At 40.2% G+C, this 21,148-nt stretch overlaps 1 protein-coding gene across 6 annotated transcripts in view; it reads right to left on the reverse strand.

Annotated features, from left to right (window-relative positions):
* Positions 1–21,148, reverse strand: part of LOC136441900 (netrin-G1-like) — a 97,012-nt gene that overhangs the window by 16,843 nt on the left and 59,021 nt on the right. For 4 of the 6 annotated variants that reach the window (XM_066438448.1, XM_066438449.1, XM_066438453.1 and 1 more), the window contains one exon: positions 1,331–1,637. In XM_066438448.1, the coding sequence (XP_066294545.1) occupies positions 1,331–1,564 (234 nt within the window). In that variant the 5' untranslated portion in view covers positions 1,565–1,637. Of the gene's footprint in view, positions 1–1,330; positions 1,638–10,381; positions 10,715–20,004; positions 20,234–21,148 lie in introns of those variants that run through there. The other 2 variants (XM_066438450.1, XM_066438451.1) reach the window with 2 other exon arrangements.

A 21,148-nucleotide genomic window follows, 5' to 3' on the forward strand; every position in this document is an offset into this window, starting at 1 on the left:
ATGACAGTTATCTCAACGCTATCATTTCAGCACCCATCAAAACGTTACGGCTGGATTATAATAACCCTGGTCGCCTTGGGATTTCACCCTCGCACGGAACGCCCTGAATTACTGATTAAAACCGATCGAATAATCTTTAGATCAATGGGGAATGTACCGTTCTCCCATCTAGACTGGTTGATTGCACATGTGTCAAAAGAAATTTGAGTCAAGGTTAGTCTTATGCAAAATATATGTCGCTAAGATGAAGGATATAGAAATAGGGCAAAGAGACATGTCGCCTAAAGCAATATGAGCAAGCAGATTCTGATTTTATAGAACATCAGAATCTACTGCTAGAAAAACGATTTGAAAATCTATCACACATCTTTCATCTGCACTGTTGTGACTATACAAAGATATCATTTTTGTAGTATCCTATCATTGTACTATTGTCCCACTATTGGCTCAATCCATTGTACTAGGTTAGAGAAACGTCACTCAATATCTTGTGGGTCTTTCGGTCTCCATTTGCATTATCTCACGTGCACTTTTTCAGAATGCTAAGCCTCGTCCTGCTAATACGGAAATAGGCGTCACTATTTGCCACAGTCGTTTAGTAGGCCTCTGTATACGGTAGAGCTACTCACAACGCATAGCTAGCTTCTTCATCTTGTAATCAAGGTCAGTCCAAGATGAAGCAAATATCAGATATTTTTTTGATCTTAGCAAGGCGGTTGAATGCATTTGGTAGCTGTAAGAAGGCTACCCCAGATCTTCTCAAACTTTTACATTTACAATGCAATTCATATGGTACGTACAATATTTCAGGCCAGTAGGCATTAGATATTATAAAATATATACGTGAATAGTTTCATCAGGTTGGTAAGCCACAGAATGATAAGACTCTTTGTACACAACCAAGTGTTTTATTCAACAGACGTTTCGGTGACCAAGTCAGTGCAAAGCGAACAGTAGTGACCTGAGGAAGGTGACGACCATACGCCACCAAAACGTCGGCTGAATAAAACACTTGGTTGTGTACAAATACTCTTTTTATTTGTAAACAACAACAGTAAAGACATCCTGCACGTACAACGGTACAAACCTCAGATTGGGTGTTACATAACTACATATAGGTAAATACATTCTGCACTTGTCATGGTACAAAACTCAGATCTGACGTTACGCAACTAATAGGTACAAGCATCTTACACTTACCATTGCACAAAACCCAGACCCTGTGTTACATAGCTACATAGGTAGGGGCATTCTGTATTTACCATAATGATACAAAGCTCAGATCCGATTTTACATATTAACTACATAGGCAAGGGTATTGTGCACTTACCATGGTACAAAATTCAGATCCGGTGTTACCACAGGTCATGTTGGCCGGTTCCACCACGGGGTCCACCAGCTTAGCCAGGTCCATGACCAGCGGTTCGCACGGCCTGTACTCCAACATGCCCGTAGTGACGTTCGGATACTCGCATCCTGTGAGTTTGTTGACTGAGGGATGGGGACATAGTGTCAAGAAGGCCAACACCACCCCCAGTGGAAGCCTAAGGACGCTCTTGGTCATTGTTTGCTACATAGCAGTTCGTCGTCAGTCAGACATGGCAACGTCAGCGTGCCCTCTCCGTACGCGTGCACGTCTGAAACGGTAAACAACACCAGGTGATATGGAATAAGTGTAACCTGATTGGTCTCGGCGATTGTAGTGGCAACTAACCCTATTCACTTTCTAATCCGCTGGAAGAAGGCAAAATTCGCTGTGTCATAACTAACCTTAAAACGGCGCAGAGAAATGGACGTGCCGCATGTGCATATACTGGCATTCCAATGATTTAAAAAAAGTCTTTGACGACTTTAATTACATGTTTTTCCAGTGTGTAAAGTGACATTCGCTTTTCTATAAGGATTTGATGTGTAAACGTAGTATTTTTAGTATATTTGTTTATACATCAGAGAGAAGAGCTTTGCCAAATGCTCTAGACGCTACTTAGGTCAAGCATACTTAGGTAGCTAGTATTTTCAGAGTACTGTTAATGCAGAAATATTCGCGGCGGTTTTATGTTCGCGGTTTTCGCGGCGACCGTTTCACCGCCAACTTAAAACCACCGCGAAGATTTTTGTCCAGTACTATAGCAGAATGTGACTTTAGCGCTGCCGCAAACTTATAACGCGAAATAAAAAACGCGCAAACTTGAATGCATTTACAGTATTTCTTTTTATATATCAGAGAGCAGAACTTTGACAGATGCTCTTGACGCTGTTTATGTGGGGCATACTCCAGTGGCGTATAAATGGCCTTTGTTTGGGGGAACTGTGTCAGCGGTGGCCGTGAGGCGTCATTTGTCTTGTTCCATACATGAAACGTTTTAATAAGCCGTTATCGTGACTACTGTAGCACCTGTCAACTCAGGGTCTCAATCACCCTCAGGAGTTTATTAGGAGTAGACGATGACAGGGTCGTTTACTATCACCCGCATACCACACAGGAAACCTTTGAGCAGCCACATAGGAGGGCGAGTCAAAACGTAATGGCATTAGTATCATGTAGCAGATTAATTTTGGTATGAAATTGGTTGAAATTTAGCACAAATGTCAAGCCTCATCTCTTATTGAGATTGAAACATCTCAATTTATAATTCAGACTTTAAAAGGCGACTGAGTTGATTCAAGATGACCACGCCCTTGAAAGTTTATCAGAAGTAAAGAGCAGTATAATGGAGGTAAAAAAAGGGAAATTTCATATGAAATATAATACTAAGGGTATTACCGTTTGACTTCCCTCGTATTGTGATATCATCAAGTGTATACTCGATCTTTTATTGTGTTTTCGTACAATAAAGCATTTAGTGAAGGGCATTTTGAATGCATTATTTTCGCTGCTTCGATCTTTTTTTTACATAAATCATTAAAAAAGATTTGGGTGTAGCTAATTCAAGAATAAGTAAGTGAATAAAAAACTGCCATGTCTGCAATTGAATATATATCTTTTATGAGGCGATTTAAGATGCTTTTTGGCATTATCCGAACGAAATTGTCAATCTGCATGGTGGTCAACAGTAGAGTTTTGATGGTAATAGTGTTATAATGGATTCCAGTCTTCAAGCCGGATGCTCCTAAGATCCCAGCAAAATAAGCTAGTGTCCTGAAATTAATTGGGCCGGATTAGAGGGAGAAATGCATGGGCTGGGAGTTGGGGGTCTCAGCTTTTGTTATAAAGTGCAATACCCATGAGGCTTTAGCCGTAAGCCGGTTTCCCTACCCTATAGAAAATCACAACCAACCATTTTAACCTTGTGGATAGGCATTACACCGACTAGAATACATTACAGTCATGTTTACTGCCAAACAAGGATTGCGCTTCGATAACAAAGTTGTTTATTCACAACCACATATTTTTCAAGAGCCGACGTTTCGATGAACGTCTGACATCTTCAGGGCAATTCCGACTGGTTATCTTTGCACTGCAGCTAGAGGTCACTTGTAACAATACGGTCAGAAGAACCTGATGAAACTATTAACGGAAGGATTAAAGATCACGTTTTCTAAGTTTCTATAACAAAATGCATATTGATCATCAAATCTTTAGTGATTATGACCGTAAATTCATTCACTTACTCTGCACTGCTATGTACGTCCTTAGAACCCCAGGCTGTGTAAGCAATCTAGGTCACAGCAAAACAAAGCCATAATCTTTTATTTTTTGAATGTAATATAAAGCATGCAACCATAACGGCCTATCAATGTCCAATTGATAATGTAGCCACAGGTTGACACTCAGGACATTATGGTAGTTTTGCGGTATAAAGAGTGGCTTTGCGTGTAGCGATGAAATCCTCTTATTACCAGCTTACCGTTGTTATTGTTTGGGGTTGCGGTGTAAGCCTGGCTAAACCTGGGGCCACTGCGCCCTAGAAACCCAGTAAATACATAAGCCGGATCACAACCTGGCGATTCAATATGCCAACATTCTGGTAAGATGAATTGCATATATGCTTTTAGATGGGGTCCCTCTCGGTAAATGTGCTTCTCGCCAGTGCGGCGGGATATTATATCATCAGTCATCATTCTTGCGTATTTCTATCTGATTGTGTTCGCTTTTTGTCTGCATTTGTGTTCATACAGACCAATCGTTTAAACGCATCGATGGAACATCAACTAATCCAGGTGACTTGAGTATTGGGGGTGGGGCAATTGCATGAGAGACCAGTTAGAGTTGGGTTTGTCAAGAAAACTGTATAAAACTGCATTTATGAATTTTATATGCACACACACACATCTATTCACACGTACATGGGACCTTCAGTACAGTGTATCTTATGTTGATTCCTTGTTTTTGCAAAGAAAACCCCTGTCTAAAGCTTACCATAATCCGCAGGACACGTTTGCATTGGACTACATCAAAAACAATTTTACTTATAGATCCTTTGAGTGGGTGAATAAATGTGCTTCAAATGCATCCAATTTTCCGTATCAGCAAAATATCCATCAGTGATAAGAAATTACTATCATATTCCCCGGATTAACTTCAATGCAAAGTGTGCATACGGGGAACGATATAATCGTTTTGATGACATTGATTTTGATGAAAGAGTGTTTGAATTGCTCTAATTGTACAGTCATAGAGACGTGTCTTGCGATAGATAATACTAGTTAGTCATCAGCTTGAAAGCAGTAGCTGATCGATCATTCTAATGGTGACGTACTGATCACTTAGTTACAGGGTTAAAATGAACCAGTTAAGCGTAATATTTGCGTTAGTTATATGCAGAAATAAGTGCTGTAAAGCGAGAGTGGGCTTTCTGCTCGTCTCCTTGGTAACGAGGGAATGACATAGGCGAAACTGGGCCAAGTTGCAAAAGTTATCCCCCTAAACAAGAGTGGGTGTGAGTTGCCAAAGTTGTATAGATAACGTGACATGTCGTCCATCAACTACGAGCGTCAAAAGGTTGTAGCTTCGCTACAAATTACCTCTGATGGGGAAAGGAGCCATTATTCTCAGAACAAATGACGGTGCAAAGCAATTTCCAAACCAACTGCATTCACAATAGCCTGGCAGATAAGGCCCATACGACCCCATAGTGTCGTTACTTCAAAGGCAGCATGTCCTGAAGATAGCCCAAAGATGCTTCTTTACTATCAATACTTACGAAGGCTTCGCTTTAACACTAACGATACGATGACAGAAACGTTGCTTTAACTTTTTGCTGGGGAGGATAAAGGTCAAAGTTTGTTAGAAAATATTCTGGAAAATATGTTGAAAATATGGAAAATCTATCCGGTTATCCCAAAGATGCTTCTTTATCATGAATACGGACGAAGGCTTCGAAGAAACGATGCCAGAAACGTGGCTTCGACTTGCTGCTGGGATGCTTATGTCAAAGTTTATCACATTTTTCTGGTATATGCTTTCTTACACAGTAAATATGCATGGCTGATTTAACAAACGATGCGACTATAAAACATCTATGAATCATGTATTTTTCACTTGATTAGAATAAAGTCTCCGAGAGAGTGATTGATTTAACAACGTTGCGATTATATAACGTCCATAAATTATATATTTTTCACTAGTTTAGTGTTAGTTGCTATAACTTCTTTTCATTATAGCATTCTTACCAATTCTTGGATATTGATAAAGCTACTCTTTAATTTACCTGGTATAAATTGATGGTAGGGTTTGGCAGAATCTCTTATAGTCGAAGTTGGTTGAGAAAAAGGTGGCGCCGCTATCAAGCACAGTTAATTGCAGGGCTCACACCAAGGCACCACGCCTATTCATCGATTTGATGTACATTTTTCCTTTCAAATAAGACACAAACATTACTGCTTCTGACAGAATGGTAAAGAATGTGCTTCCTTGACACGCTACGTCTTTATTTCCAGAGGTCGTAATGTCAGGGTCAGGGAGTGTATAATATAAATCAGCTGCAATTATCACTTATCCTGTACAAAAGCATTTTCATAACAATGTGTCCTAACTTTTTCAAAATATGAGCAATCATCCACATGCATTCATTCTTACCACCATGAAACGCTCATTTTTGTTTAATGTTGTTGTCAAACGACATCTGCTTTGTAGAAACTCCAGTCTTATCGAGTTGTTACAAACCTTATTAGACACAGAGACTAAAATGCACATAACTGCCTCCCTATTATGTTAAACCTGCAAAACATATACGTATTCGACAACACTTTTCAATATCGACGTAACCAATTCAAGGCATCAAAACTTTTGATAGTGTCCTCTTCATACGACAACTGAGTATGCCCAAAGCAACTGAGTAGGCTCAACAAATTACCAAATACATATACAATAAGGAACCATTATTTACAGCAACGTTCTTTGTTCTATTGTCAGTCGAAAACTTTGGATGACTTCAATCTATAAACTTCAGTTAACATACGATACAGAATCGCCTAACTGGACAGCTTTCATCTATTGCCTAAGAAGAGGCCATAAAGGCTGTAATACTGCCGTACGAACGTGCCCAATCGTCCCTATCGTCTTGCTTACATGCCAATACAAGGGTATGGGTAATCTCCGCGCAATTTTACTACTGTGTTCTACGTCTTTCATACCAAGTGAGCTATATCGGGTAAGTGCAGGTTTTATGGAAATAACACACTGGGAATTTCAGCAGCCATCGCATTTGTCACCATATAGCCTTCCCGTCTATGCAAAAAGTTAGATGCTTTTTAAAGTGACCACGTGTGTCTAGAGTGATACTGTTTCTTGGCACAATACTTCATATGAAGTCCTTTACTACTGGGGACGTCTATCCAGACATGCCTTGCTCCCTTAACATTATTTCCAAATGCTTACACACATCTTTCAGTTTTATCAATAAAGTGAGTTTTATTTGCAAGTTTCTTGCCCTAGGGCTAATTACAATATGGAACAATATATAAAGTATACATCGCAAGATAACAATGGTGACAAGTGGAACAATTGACTATTATAACAAGAAATGCCACGGAATACATTCTAAGCTTTTGGCTTCTTTTTTGGAAGCAGTCGAAGACTAAGTATCCCTTTTTTGCAACTAGTGGAAAGTTACCAGGGTTGTAATGTGCGCTTCGTCAGTATATGTTAGGAAATTGTGGTGAGTTTTGTTGGCTTCTTTGAACAGCTTTTTTCTTTCCTGACCGTTTGAGGGGATGTCAATGAAAGTGCCAGATTTCTTGTCCAAAGGCCTTTATTGTCAAAAACACATCAAAACCGATGCACGATTAAATCTCCCCCGCTATCCCTCCTGCAGACAGGTCATCCGTCAAGGCGTCCAACATCTATCATTGATATTGATCATCAGGCAGAGAAACCAAATATATCGTTGAACACACTAAACAACGAAGGCCGTATCTTTGGTTCAAATCCAATTTCAGGCCCACGTATTGTACAAAATCAATTGTAAACGTGATAGATATTACGGGAAACCTATCTGGATGCGAGCAACTGGTCTCCACTCTTCTTCAACACACCTGGTCTTTGCCACGGGGGTGCAGTATATCATATCACATGAGGGGTTTCTAAAAACAGACGAACCCCCAATGGTCGTAATAGTCATAAATAAAACATTAGACTAGACAACGTATTGCTGTAATCACATAAGATGAATTGTTGGTATACCTCTAATTGCATTTTTATTGTGAACTGGTTATAAATGGTAATGAAAAAGTGCATCTGCCCATCTCTTAGATAATCTACAGATGTAGAACACAGTGGTGGACAATGATGGTGATCCAAAGTGATAGGATGGATGAAGACAAACCCTGCAGCTGTTTGTTTGACTCTCGAGAACCTCTAAACGTAATTTGTTAAAAGATATCTATGCATGATGTTACATTGATAGCCGGTAGATTCTGGTATTGAACCAAAATCTATCAAATATTCAGTATCAATGAGCAGTCTTGTTTTTCACCTGCAGTATGGTTAAGATATTTAACAAAGCCGTTCCATTGCCGTTTTGAATAAATCGTTATATCATACTTAAAACTGCTCGTGCACAAATGTCATTTATTCCGTTGATACTATATGACATGGTCAGGCTTCAATGCCAAATAGTTGTTACAGAATTACGTCCCTGACCACAAGCAAACAGCATTTCAGCCACAGGAAACTATAGCAGAGATCTTCGTGTACAAGAGTCTATATTGTAGACAAGCGTCTATAATTCACCCACAATACTCACATCTACTAAATCAGCCAGATACCCGGGACTACATTGGGACTCAATAATAGACAATCAATTGATCCTCGTAAAGATAGATGCGGGAATTGGTTCCCCGACACGCGGCCAGGGCAGACTGAGCTGATCCTGTATCACTTGGAGATAAGGACGTGTCTGCCCAGAAATGTGCTTGAAATCAGCCCTCATGCAATGTAAGTGTGTACGCCTAATTCTAAAGTGATAAGTAGAACACTCTCCTGTGCACAAGAAAGTTACAGCATTCACCCAGAATTAATAAGGGAACAGGGGCAACCTACTCGTTCATTGAAGCAGCAAAAAGATGTGTTGCACCTATGCTTCCAGCTAGGCTACCTCTTCACTGCTTATTTATAATTTACTAATGTTTTAATATTGCATCTATGGATCGTCTTGAGTGTTTTATTGTTGTATTGGATGTGTTTGCAATGTTGTGTTGTTCTCAACATACGCTTAAGCTACCAGGCCCTTCACTATGTATTGTCTAATCAGGATTTCAACAAGGTTAAAGAAGAAACGTTCAAAGCTTAAAATAAGCTAGCTGTTACAAGGGTCAGTAACTCCAAGGACCGTACACGTTCGGATGTTTCAGAAATTCCAATTGGACTTTTTTGACATTCAAAATGGCATAAGCTACGTCATTATTCGCACACGTGCAGGGAAAGAGCGATTGAGGATAACTAGTTACAATGACTGGGAAGCACCGTTTTAACGATGACCCCGGAGCGGTTGTGTAGGGCTTAGTAAACATTGAGAGTACAGTTAACCTTCAAGTGACCTTTCTGAAGACTTAACTATATCTGTACTATGTGGCAATCGTAACCTGTCTTTCTCTATAACTTCTTTTTGAGAAATGAATGCTACTGCTGGTAAATGTTTACACATACACAAACACACAAACAGACATACATAATTACATTAGGGACCATGACCAGAACAGTCTTGTAGGGATATTTTTCAACAGTTACAACAAAGTAGCTTAAAAGGCATGACCTTCCACATTCTTTGCCGTGCACATGATATACCTAAAGTGCACCTGAATTACAGAGAAGCCACGTCTACGCAAAACAAACGACCTTCGCTATCCTATGGCGTGATGGATATTTCTCACGAACTGTGATGCCTACTTGAGTCACAGGAAATAGATTCTGTATAGCCACCTCGATAATACCAAGCAAAGTTAAGCACTTTTATTCGACTACGCCCATAAACGGTGGACCTTTTATACCTTACCCAGCCATCTACTGGAATATGATCGATTCCGTATGTTCGCAAAACATGCCAAAGTACCTGTGTCTATGACGTGGATAAAGGAATAGGCTGTAGGGCCACGATATTCTGAAATTCGTTTAGAAGGAGATTAATGATCTCATTCGAGGTGTCGAGGAAGTCTACCCTAGGCCTGGATGCGTGCAGCTTATTGTACCCTGTGGCACGGTAGGTGTCAACCACGATTACCCGTGATGCCCTCGCCCGTCCTAAACTCTCATTTCAACAATCTATCACACGGATATAATGAGATCGAGATGAAGACGAACGCGACAGCGGTGCCATAAATGAGGACATCACGCCACCCGAGATTCATCACCAGCCCCAAGTTGCGCTTCTTTTATGTCAGAAAGGTGAACGACTATTCCAATGTTTCAACCCCTGATGGATCAAAGACAACTGTAGACAGGCCCTGTGTAATAACCCGATGTGTTATCACCCGGTAAAATCCCTTACCCGAGAAAGGATGGAGGCATCTGTTGACGACCTTCTCTCTGTCTGTAACGACGCGCCCGGAGAGGGTGGGATCTTGTCAAGGGAAATGCAATTACCAAGAACACATCTGGAGGATTTGGTGATGCTCACACATGAGAGGTCACGGCTTCGACCTCAAAGCTGTTTTTGAAGAAGCTTTCTATCATATCATATCATATCAGCAAATAAGAATTGCATTATCGAATTTTTCTTTCAAGAAATAGACCTCTGATGCTAAAACAATACTTACATTATGAAACAAATTAACTGCGTCATCGCAATAAGAGTAACAAAACTCCACCACCTTATACTGCACCTGTTTTACCACCTGCATTACTATTGTACTGTAGGGCTGAGTTTAACAGGAAACCAGTGTTAGCATAACGACTGCAGTATGTGCGAAACGATAGTCAGATTGTGCGGAAATGTTCACCTACGTTTACCCTGGGCAGATGACCTTGGTCCACAGTGAAGCCTCCACGCGCTTGAGTTCTTCAGAAACTGCTGCGATGCCGAACAACCAGGTCTATCCACAGGCGTAGCCCCTCTTTCACGTGTCGGGACGAATCTCCAGCCTCGGCTAGAGCTTAATTATAGATAAGGGATCTCCCATGGGGGCCATGTAATGCTCATGCATCCCTGTCAAATCACTGTGCGCCAATCCAGCTGGCTCGAGAGATGAGCTGCTTTACGGGCTATGATAAGGGGCCGGCGGCTGACGCGCTGGAAGGTTATTGGACGTGTCACGTATCGCCTTTCTCTCTATTCCCTTGTCGGGAAATAAAAAGGTCTTCTCTGACGCTGGTGGATTTATGTTGTGAGAAACTCCTAAAGGTACTCACACAGTAAGGCTTGCTAGGGTGTGTCTTTCGACAGGACCGGCCATGCCTCCTGCGGATGTCGCGTGCCATCACCTTTCACAAGTAATTTAATTGAACACGGCATCCACTAGTCCCAGCGGGCTTAACAAGCCTGAAGAAGGACGGTTCGCCTGAAAAAGGCTGGCGGTAACGATCGTCGGGGGCACGGCGCAGCTGGATCTGCCTCCTCCCTGAGCGACAAGTGGCAATTTCGGACCACATAGTGCAACAAAGCAGCTATCATTTCATTTTCATGATCAACTGAAGAGGAGATACAAACAGCTTTAAGCAATGCTTCTTGTAGGTTTTTACCTAAGGGCACTGCACTGGAAAACAGGTCGCAGTCTAGAGATGTGTCTATTGGAGTTACCAGGAGTACAACTCTCCCCTTTAGCTGTCTACCTAAGGCTCTACTCTTCCAGGAGAGAACACAACAGTTGCATAAATGAAATAGGATTATGATTAACATACAACTAATTTGGAATTACAGTAACATGCAACTTTCAAAACAACAAAGCGTCCGTGTAACTTCCATCGTATGTGCTTCAAATTTAGAGTTCCTTGTTTAGGCTACCAGGCTCCATAGGTTGCTGAAAAAATAGTAGAAATTTGCCAAATAGACAAATATAACATACCATGTACAAGATGAGTTAGCTGACAGAAAATACAGTTTGCAACCTCCTCTGCCTGGCATGTTATATCTGTCTATTTGGCCAATTCCTTCTCTTCGTCCTTCAACCAATAAAAACAAACAAACCTATTGAACCTGGTAGAAACTATTCATTGTTTGAAACTTACGTGTGTTAAAATTATTTGTATCTCATGTGGCAGGGTGCTCCATTCTGGTATATTTGCATGGCTAAACAAAGTTCCCTCTGACAAGACGAGGACTAATAATGGAAAACTGCAACATCATAAATCATAGCATTCACATGATATAGAAAATCGACAACATGACCAAAATTTCCCATCTAAACTAGACAGGTAGCACTCACGATCTTCAGACACAACTTTTAAATGGGAAGTAATCGCATACTAGTCCAACATAAGCAAAGCAAAGTTCCATGCCTTTTTTGGTCATAAATGTTCCTGACATCCTAGTCAACCTTCCTTACACTGGGTCATCAATTTGTATGCAGATCGTTTTTTTTTTCTTTTTCGTTTTTCAAGTCTATTTTTTTCCATATTTTTTCTTAAATCGTCTTGACAACCTAGTCAACATTTATTACACCGGGTCATCAATTAGTATGCAGATCGGTAAACTGTCGGGAACGAAATACTAATTAGTCAAGTTAAAGGGACAACAATTCACCGTACTCATGGGCGTCTTTTGTGCACTACGCCCCCATTGAAGCCCGGGGGATTGTCGTGTCAGAGCGATCGGGGATTAATTCGGTACAAATTAAATCATGTCATGCATGGTTCACCCTCAGTGATGATGATTGGACAGCCAATGCAAGACAGGAAGGGCATGGGTACACCGGTCCAGCTAAATTGTCTACATTTCACATATCTGTAATGTCAAATGGAAGACAGTAAGCTGTTATGTTTGTTGACATAATTAAAGCAAATATGTGTTACTAAACATCGAGATTATTTGAATCAAATAACAGGATGTTGTTTGCGGAAACAATTTCAATTAAGATTTGTCAAATAATTAACTCCAATCCATTGTGCGATCACGAATATACGTACAATGGCGCAGATCTGATTCAATTTTAATGAAATATTACTCTATTGACAAACTGTGAGGCTGACGTGTTCGTGATAATAGATTTTATCACTGCGCAGCTTACAATATTAATTAGATAAGGGTTGGGTGATTGAGCACTTTTAGAAATATCAACTGAGTTTTTACAGTCAATTAATTCATTTTATTCTATAGCTGTTAGATTTGCCGTGTTATTGAAAGACTCTTCGCATTTTTAAGCTATTCTAATTCAAGAAATAAATGATTGACCATCAGTGTATATTTATGCACTTACAAGCTAAGAACAGGTCATCGTGATAAACCAGAAGCACACTTACAGTGATTTAAGAATGTGAAATCTTACTACAACTACAACTATAAACATAAGACTAGTATATTCTAGTATGTACACGTTTAAACACTTCTCGCTTCTTCAAACAGCTCTAGATGTAAGGACAGATATGGATCTTATAAAACATGATTTATCTAATTGCATAAGGAAGGTGAATTTTTCAGTGCTATCTGAATGTAAAAAAATAGGGAACTTATTTATCTCTTATGTCTCTCCAACAAAGTGTTCCTTGGCAAGGTCACCTTTTCAAGGACGCCAAGAAAACATTTCATTATTCTATTGTATAACAAACATTGGCATTGGCATGTAGTCCAACATTTCCTAAGCGTATGGGCAACTGAATTAACTCTCCGTGCAACTTAAGTACAGTTAAAATCTCATGTTAAAGTCTATAAATGTAAACTAGTAAATCACATAGAATGGGGATACGTTTGCAATACAGGAAAATGCGCAAGATAACAGTTACTCAGGCAAATGGATAGGTTTTGGAAAATCAATTTTCAAAGAAAACCTCCAAAATCTGTTCCGTTCTCCAAAACTTTCCAAAATCTCTCCTTTTGCTTGAGTAAGTGCTAGCATGCGCATCTTACTAGTTACCTGGATGTCTAACCTTCTCAGACGTCAGCTGGAAAATAGTTATCTTATCGGAGACCAACCACCAACAAGCTCTCGCACATATCTTAATACAGTTGGACCATTAGTCATCACAGTAATAAAATGCGCTAACGCGTTTCACAGACACACACATGCAGGGTAGTCTGTAATCTCATGCTGGTCCGAAATCCCAAAAGCAGTCTTATCTACGTTTGTATTCCACTATCGGTGACATAGTCCAATATACGAGGCGCCTACATCTAGATTTTTTACATCTTCGGCAACGAAATTGATGCCTACGTCTCCACAAAAGCAGCATGGTCATAAGTAGTTGTCATCCAGTTGTCATGAAAAGCGAAAGAATTAAGATGCGATGGTACGTTATCTTGACCATATAGCCCCAGCGGTCTACAGCACTAACTTACGTCCGTCACCTTCACCGGCTGTTTTATAGAGATATTGTTTTATCTCAAACATTTCAGGCAAACAAATAACAGCCAAGTAAGCTATCTCTTTTACAAAGGAACGCATTTTCGTACCAGCAGTTTACGTAATAAAAAAACAATATCAAAAGAACTTTTCATGGCCGGAAAATGAAATCTGGAGAGTATTTTTACAGACATATATTGGCACTTGGTACTTAAGGCATGGTCTCGTTGTTGTCAAAGAACATATTGGAAATGAATGAAATATAAAGATTGGCATCTAAAGCTTGCCTGAGGAAGCTAGGGTTTCTTGTTGTGGCATTGGTTAGATATGAGGTTCGTTTATTGTCTTATGGATAGCATTTAGTTTGCATTTGTAAGAACACTATAATACTTACAAATCGTGTGAGAGATTAGAGTGATGACCAAGTTTTTATATTTCAAGAAAATATTATAGCTTTTCCAATACGAAAAGAGCTGACTTACAAGGTATGGAAAAGAGTACTGGAAGTTGACCGTTGTGTATGCTTCAAATCTTTAACTTACGAGTAAAAAGTAGGATGATGAAGAGGAACTATATACTATGCAAGTTGTGATATCATTATAACTAGAGTACGCAGACTACTGCAAAACAGGAAAACAGAATTAAATGACACGCTGCAGCTGTATGCTGTGACGTAATGGCGATTGCCATAAATGTCATACCGGGATTCCGTCCTTACAGCAGGGGGCGTTGTGAATATGATAACGGTATGCTTCATACGTACACATGCGTCATTGATGCCTATCATATGAATATGGTTAAGTACACTCATTAATAAAACCCGTGCACAGCTAGACTGACAGAAAAGGGGACACATTGTAACATTGTAACATGTACATATATATATATATAGCTTGTAAATACTGCATGTCGAACATGGTGGACGACTAGACACATTTTATCTCAAACTGGCCGTTCTGGGCGAAAGAAAGGTCTTTAAATAGGCTACCAAATTCCAGCCTAATTTCTCCGCGTTTACAGACAAAACGAAACATACTCTCCTCTAGATTTTAAAAAGAACTTACTGTTGAAAATTAGATTTTTTCTATACCACATTCTCCTATGAACTGATGCCAAATGTCCTCATGTATACGAGATTCTCACAAGTCTTTTGACAAAGTCACGCACATGACTTGGACATACGACGTACATCCTTATTTCTTGTAAGTCAATAGGCAAAATAATCCCCGTACAAGATTAAAGTTGACTTGATTACTGTTCACTCAAACCAGACAGGACTTGGATGGATTAAGAGCCAAGGGAAAGACGATTTTGTGCAGAGACTCCCGGCTTGCAACAATCTCACATGTAATTGAATCAATGCTGGCAGTTGAACAAGTGATCGATAGTCCCAGTCAGACTGATTTGGTTGCCGGCTTTCAGCTCTTCCCAAAAGGGGTGTGGCGGTTTACCCAACTCCTTTCCAGTATCTGTGGTTTTATCGTTCAGGTATATCGTCTTTAAGTATGAAGTGGTTTACAAATGTGATCGTGAGGTATGATATTAAATGAAGATTGGGTGAGAACGTTACAAAACATTGAAAATGTAGCCAGTAGGCACTGAAGACAAATTGTTTGTTTGTTTGTTTGTTTGTTTGTTTGTTTGTGCCTTTATTTATTCTCGAAAAAAGCTTTAATCGGCCATCTTGGCCGCTTTTCATAGAGGTTGAGATGAGGGCATGTCAAGGGGTCAACATAACTAAAGCTTGGTCAACCAAGGTGACTCAAAATTATGTCAATGATACAAAGAATAGATAAATAATGAATAAACAATAATAACAAATAGTAGTTCGTCAAGTCATTATGTCCATAACCGTTCGATAAGATTGACTGCCAAGACCAATGATATACTTTACCATGGTGCCTGGTGGCTGAAACCCAAAACATATCAAGAGTACGCCACGTATTATAAAGACCATCTCCAAGTTGAAATTTGGTCATGTATTGTGCCTGTCAAGACGTCAACAGAGATCTCGTTATATAATAGATAGCTGATGGGAGTGGCCAAGATATCTGGATATAACAGCAGTCCCGCCCACCGAGGGGTTTCTAGTCTTCCCGAGGGCGAATCAGAATAGGTCACATGGTTATATCACCCACAGTTTTTCTATATCACCCACAGATATCACTCACACTTTTCTGATATCCCACACTATGTGGATATAACCACGGAAAGTTGGGGCTTCCCATTGGCTGAGGGGAAGTAGCCATGGGCTAAGTATGGGAGATTTCAATAAGTTCCTCACATAGATACCTCAGTCATCGCCTTTATAGTTTTACCATATTTTCTAAATGGTCCAATGTTGCCTGCCATCCAGTTCTGTGCATGTATGTTCATTGATCATGGCAATAAATCACTGCTATTGTTGCTTCTATTTTAATCCTGCAGGACGAGAGTGCCATCTAGCCTCAATGTTGTTTGAGCTAAGCAAGGAAATGGCAACAAGACATACGAGTTTAAAATATAATTGTTCCACACTTTTAAAGCAAAACAGTAAAATAGTTATGATAAGCTTATTGACTTAAGCTGTTTGTTTCTAATGCAGCACAGTAAAATGTTTACTTAGTCTATTTATTGGTTTGGCTGCTCAGCACGCCAAACTAGTCCCTGGCTATTACAAACGGCTAGCGCTGCTGACACAGACAAGACATTACAATGGAATTAGACATGGACAGCATAACAATCTATACCAATATTCTATTTACATTAGATGTTTGTGATGAGCCTGTTGAGAGAAGTTGGTCGTTTATGAAGGTTTGGCCAGCAACGATAGGTTTGGCGATCAGACCACGTGGCAACATGCCAAGGGCGAAGAGACAGAAGATGTACTGCCGTATCTTATCATAACATCCTGCTCGAACCGAGCATGGAAAAGGAGATTACATCTCCTCTAAAAGCATACATACGCTGCAGAAAAAAGCCCATGCCTGAAAGAAGGGTGAAATCGGTACGACGGCAAAGGAAACCGGTACTGTAGCTACTAAGGTTAGGTAGGGAAGCTCATGTTGTCAAGGTTGCTCTAGAGTACGACTTCAGGACATTCGTTCTGGCTGGCTGCGATCATTCCATCTTAGGCATCATGTACGGACCTCGCGGAGAAGAAGGATTGACCTGACAAGTAAAAATGACAAGTTAGAGCCTTGACGTCACTACCCTATGTTTCCTCAAGGTAATATGGGTGTGTTCTGTTCCACATCGTTCCGCGCATGACCGATCATGTAATACTGGAATAAAGACAAACTTGCGAAGGCAATGCGTACTGGTTTCTGTTTGTCAATGCGCGATGATGACACATACGCCTAAAATTGAAACAAAGAATGCAGGCGAGTACGACAGAGTATTTGACGTCAGTTATTTCAGACGTAACTATGTGTAAAGGGATAGAAATGGGGAGCACACACCTTTATGAAATCACAAATCTGCAGCTTTTACGAGTCTACAAAAACTAAATGCAAAACAATTATCTTTCAAAAGATTCATATGAGTGACTGAACAAAATACCTAGATACCCTAGGACTATATATGATAATACACTTCTGTCACAAGCCTGGAAACGTCCACGAGGTAACTGGTCCACATACAGAGATGGATTGGAATAGTTTAGAAATAGATTAGAAACATTTGAGCATTGACGCTAGCTCATTCTGAAAATTGGACAGGTAATGATAGCTATATTTATTTTTTGTTAAATCCACCAAGGTTGAACACGTCATTGTAACTGAAATTACAGCAATCGAGAGTATTCTAAGCGGTCCCTTGGGCTTCATCATGGTGTAATATTTCGACATTAGCAATAAAAATGATAACACAGTTTGCGATAAACTGTGTCCGTTACACTAATATCTCAATGATTAGACCAATTATTTTCTCTTGATACACTTTTCTGTAGAGTATATAGTAACTATCTGTAATTGTAAATATGTCAACTTGCAGGCTGTAAGGTCATCATAATGAAAGCACGTTATGGTAGCGCTGTAGACAGCACATGTAGCCCATTTGGTAAATGAGCACAAAATGTAACTATATATTATACAGCGTACTTTCAAAGCCCAGTATCAGAAAACCATACTATCTGCAAATATATATACATGTCAGTACATCTTGTGTCTATATGAAAATATGCCTTATATATCATTAAGCTCATTTTAGATATAAGAGACTAAACACATTCTACGTCAACCCCCACCGCCATATAAACAGTAAACTACTCCTTTTCCCGTAATCGTCGGTCCCCATGAGTTAAGTATAGGGTGGGTCGAGTGGTATTAACCGATGAGTCACGCATGACACGATATCGCGATGTGTACACAAGCACACCCACTTTGGACTGCTGCAGAGTAATGGCAAGCTTACGCCCATAATTCTACATGTCGCTTTCAACTGCCAGGGGAATTACTCTTCTATGGGACTGTCACGTTGTGTAAAGACTAGGCACAGTCACATTTGGGATCGCCGTACGATACCTTGCCACAGAACATTCAACGAGGCTATATGGCGAAATACTATCAAAACCAGATATAAGAGAATCCCAATCCCCCATATGACCAACCTTTTGAATGGACAGTAACTATAAATTGAACATGTTAGCTGTGCCGAGAAATTTCTGACTGAGTGCATGTAATGCAAGCACAAGCTTATCTGCTCTATATCTATCTGTTGTTAAAGATAGTGTTAAATGAGATTCTAAAATACAGGTAAGATGTTTCAATAGCATGCATGCTAATTTGTAACTTGCCCCTGATGTCACCAGTTGGTTTTATTTGTAAAAGTATGCAATTCAGACTGTGGCTACGACATACTTGTCATACCTGAACATACTGATCACAATAAACCCTTTATTCATTCATTCAGAAGCAAGCGATGAAAAAGGATCTTCAACAAATTCTACGTCACAAAACAATTGAATTTTGAGCGACACATTCACAAACTTTTGTTGTTATTTTGCTGCAGTTCACCTATCGTAAGACGTATATGCTATGGCCCAAAGGAGCGACGAAGGTCAACTCATGAAAATGTGCTCAGTCACTAGGGAATCGATCAAACGGAAGGTGACATAGTGAGAATGTTGTAGGAACTTCCCCCTAAAGTGGATTATAGTAACGCAATTTTCGCATTATTTCCACCACGTTTGAATAATTCAACAAGGGTTTTTGTTACGGAAAACACACTACATGTACGCCATAGTGCTTTTTCCACTGTTAGCACCAGTAAGACATGAACTACCGTGGTAGAGCTTGTCATGTTGCATTTGTTCATTTTAGTGACGAGAAAGCTAGCACTATGGGATGGTCAACCATGTGAGCCAATACAACGTTCATTTGTTCATACCATATCTACAAATCAGAAATAAGACGAATAGCAGGCTTGGGAATAAACACATGTTTCTTTGTACGGAGAGGTCTTATTAAAGTAAAGATAATGGTTAAGCACCGGTTGCAGTTTTGCTGCTCATAGTAGATACAGAAAAGTAAACCATGTTCCTGCAAAACAATTTGAAATGCCTGCAATCCAACCCAATGGAACAAGCTCCATGATTAAAGTAATGCAAATTCGGCTGTCCAAGTACCAAAGAAACGATTCCTCCTTCATGGAGGCAAAATAGCTGTGGTACACTAGCTAGGTGTAGCAATGGCAAGAATATTTAGCCTTTCTTCTATGTAATTCATGAATAAACACAACAAATACAATAACGTTGATACCAATGCCCGTCTTCTATATCTATCTCATTTCTTGGAATATAACATCGACAAGAAAGCCATCTTTACACCCCTAAAATACAATAGTTAGCAATCATTTCTACAGTCTTTGACTGATTCAATAGCAGAATCCGGTGGTAAAGATCTCGCATTGCATATATGCCAACATACAAGCAATTTGTTTATGCTTCACCACATTATAAAACACGAAGATGATGATTCTAGTACTTACTGTTCACAGCCATATTTCCTGTCTGTGAGAAAAGGACGTCTCTTTATCTCTACTGTCGAAATACATACCACACTGACAGCCACTCTATGCAAGGCAAATGTACTTCCTGCTTCAAAGATACTTCCTGTTGGAGAACTGGGAAGATTTAAAGCAAATCACTCGGCTCACCTCCAGAAGGACGGGACCTCAATAAATCCTGGGCGGCCTACAGGAGACTGGGCCCGCCGACCCCCTGCTAGGTCTAGTCGGAAAGGGGCAGCGTTTTCGGGTGACCCTATTTCAGCTGATGTATACCGCGAATTACCGGCAAATAACGCCGCGCCTTTCTTGGGATTTGCTCCAATCATAGAACATTGTGCAATAGTCAAAACTCATTCCGCACGGCCGGGCCTTACCAGCGCCCTGGGTCACCCCCAATCGCAATTTTATTCCTCGTTCACCACTCTTCCGCTCCCTTGGGGCAGGCTAACTACTCGTGATTTATGCCCAAACGCGGCCCTAAATTGATTATTACTGAATTCCATATTGAAAATGCTGTGTGGGAATAAAGTTGATGCCTTGAAGTCAGCCTTTACGACACTCAGTCCATTCGAGGGCAATTTCACATCACTAAGTTTGGATCTTCTATTATGGGCGGTAATAAACCAAGCAATAAAAAAGGAGATGTATTTGAGCAGATATATGCTTTCCATCAAGAATACACCATCTTTCTAAACCAAGATGATGGGGAAATTGATGTGCAGCTGCAGCGTATGTGTGTCCTAGAACAGGCTGCGTGATATATTATTCATTACCCTTCCTTTATGCCGTGTTATCAAACGTGGAAAGGACTAGCCGCCAATGAGATCCTGTTTCCCAATGGGGTTTGGGACCCGAGTTGAGATAAAGGGGACGATGGGGAGTTGTCCTTGGCAGTAGGTACACCACATGGGACCTGTTAGGGAACCTGTACGCCTGTTTCCCCATAAATAACATCACACGCGTGTGACAACTAAGGGCGCTGGGGGTGTATGTAGAGGATAACGAATCAGTGACGAACGTTGACGCGCATGTAACGTGACAAGAACGAACAGAAAATACGCAGAGCGGCAAGAGAAGGGAAAAATTGGCCGGATAACAGAAAGTGTTTGAATATATCAGTGTTAGATGTAGACGGACCATGAAACTCAATCTCTTTAGCAACTGAACTTTTTACAAAGAGGACTACGGAATAATACAGAAAACAAAAGGCATTAGTTTTCTATCGCATACCTATTAGACATAGTTTAATGTAGTTTTCCTAGTATTGTTTGGCATGGACCCAATAACTTTT

This window comes from Branchiostoma lanceolatum, chromosome 9 (assembly GCF_035083965.1).
Source record: "Branchiostoma lanceolatum isolate klBraLanc5 chromosome 9, klBraLanc5.hap2, whole genome shotgun sequence".
NCBI lineage: Eukaryota > Metazoa > Chordata > Leptocardii > Amphioxiformes > Branchiostomatidae > Branchiostoma > Branchiostoma lanceolatum.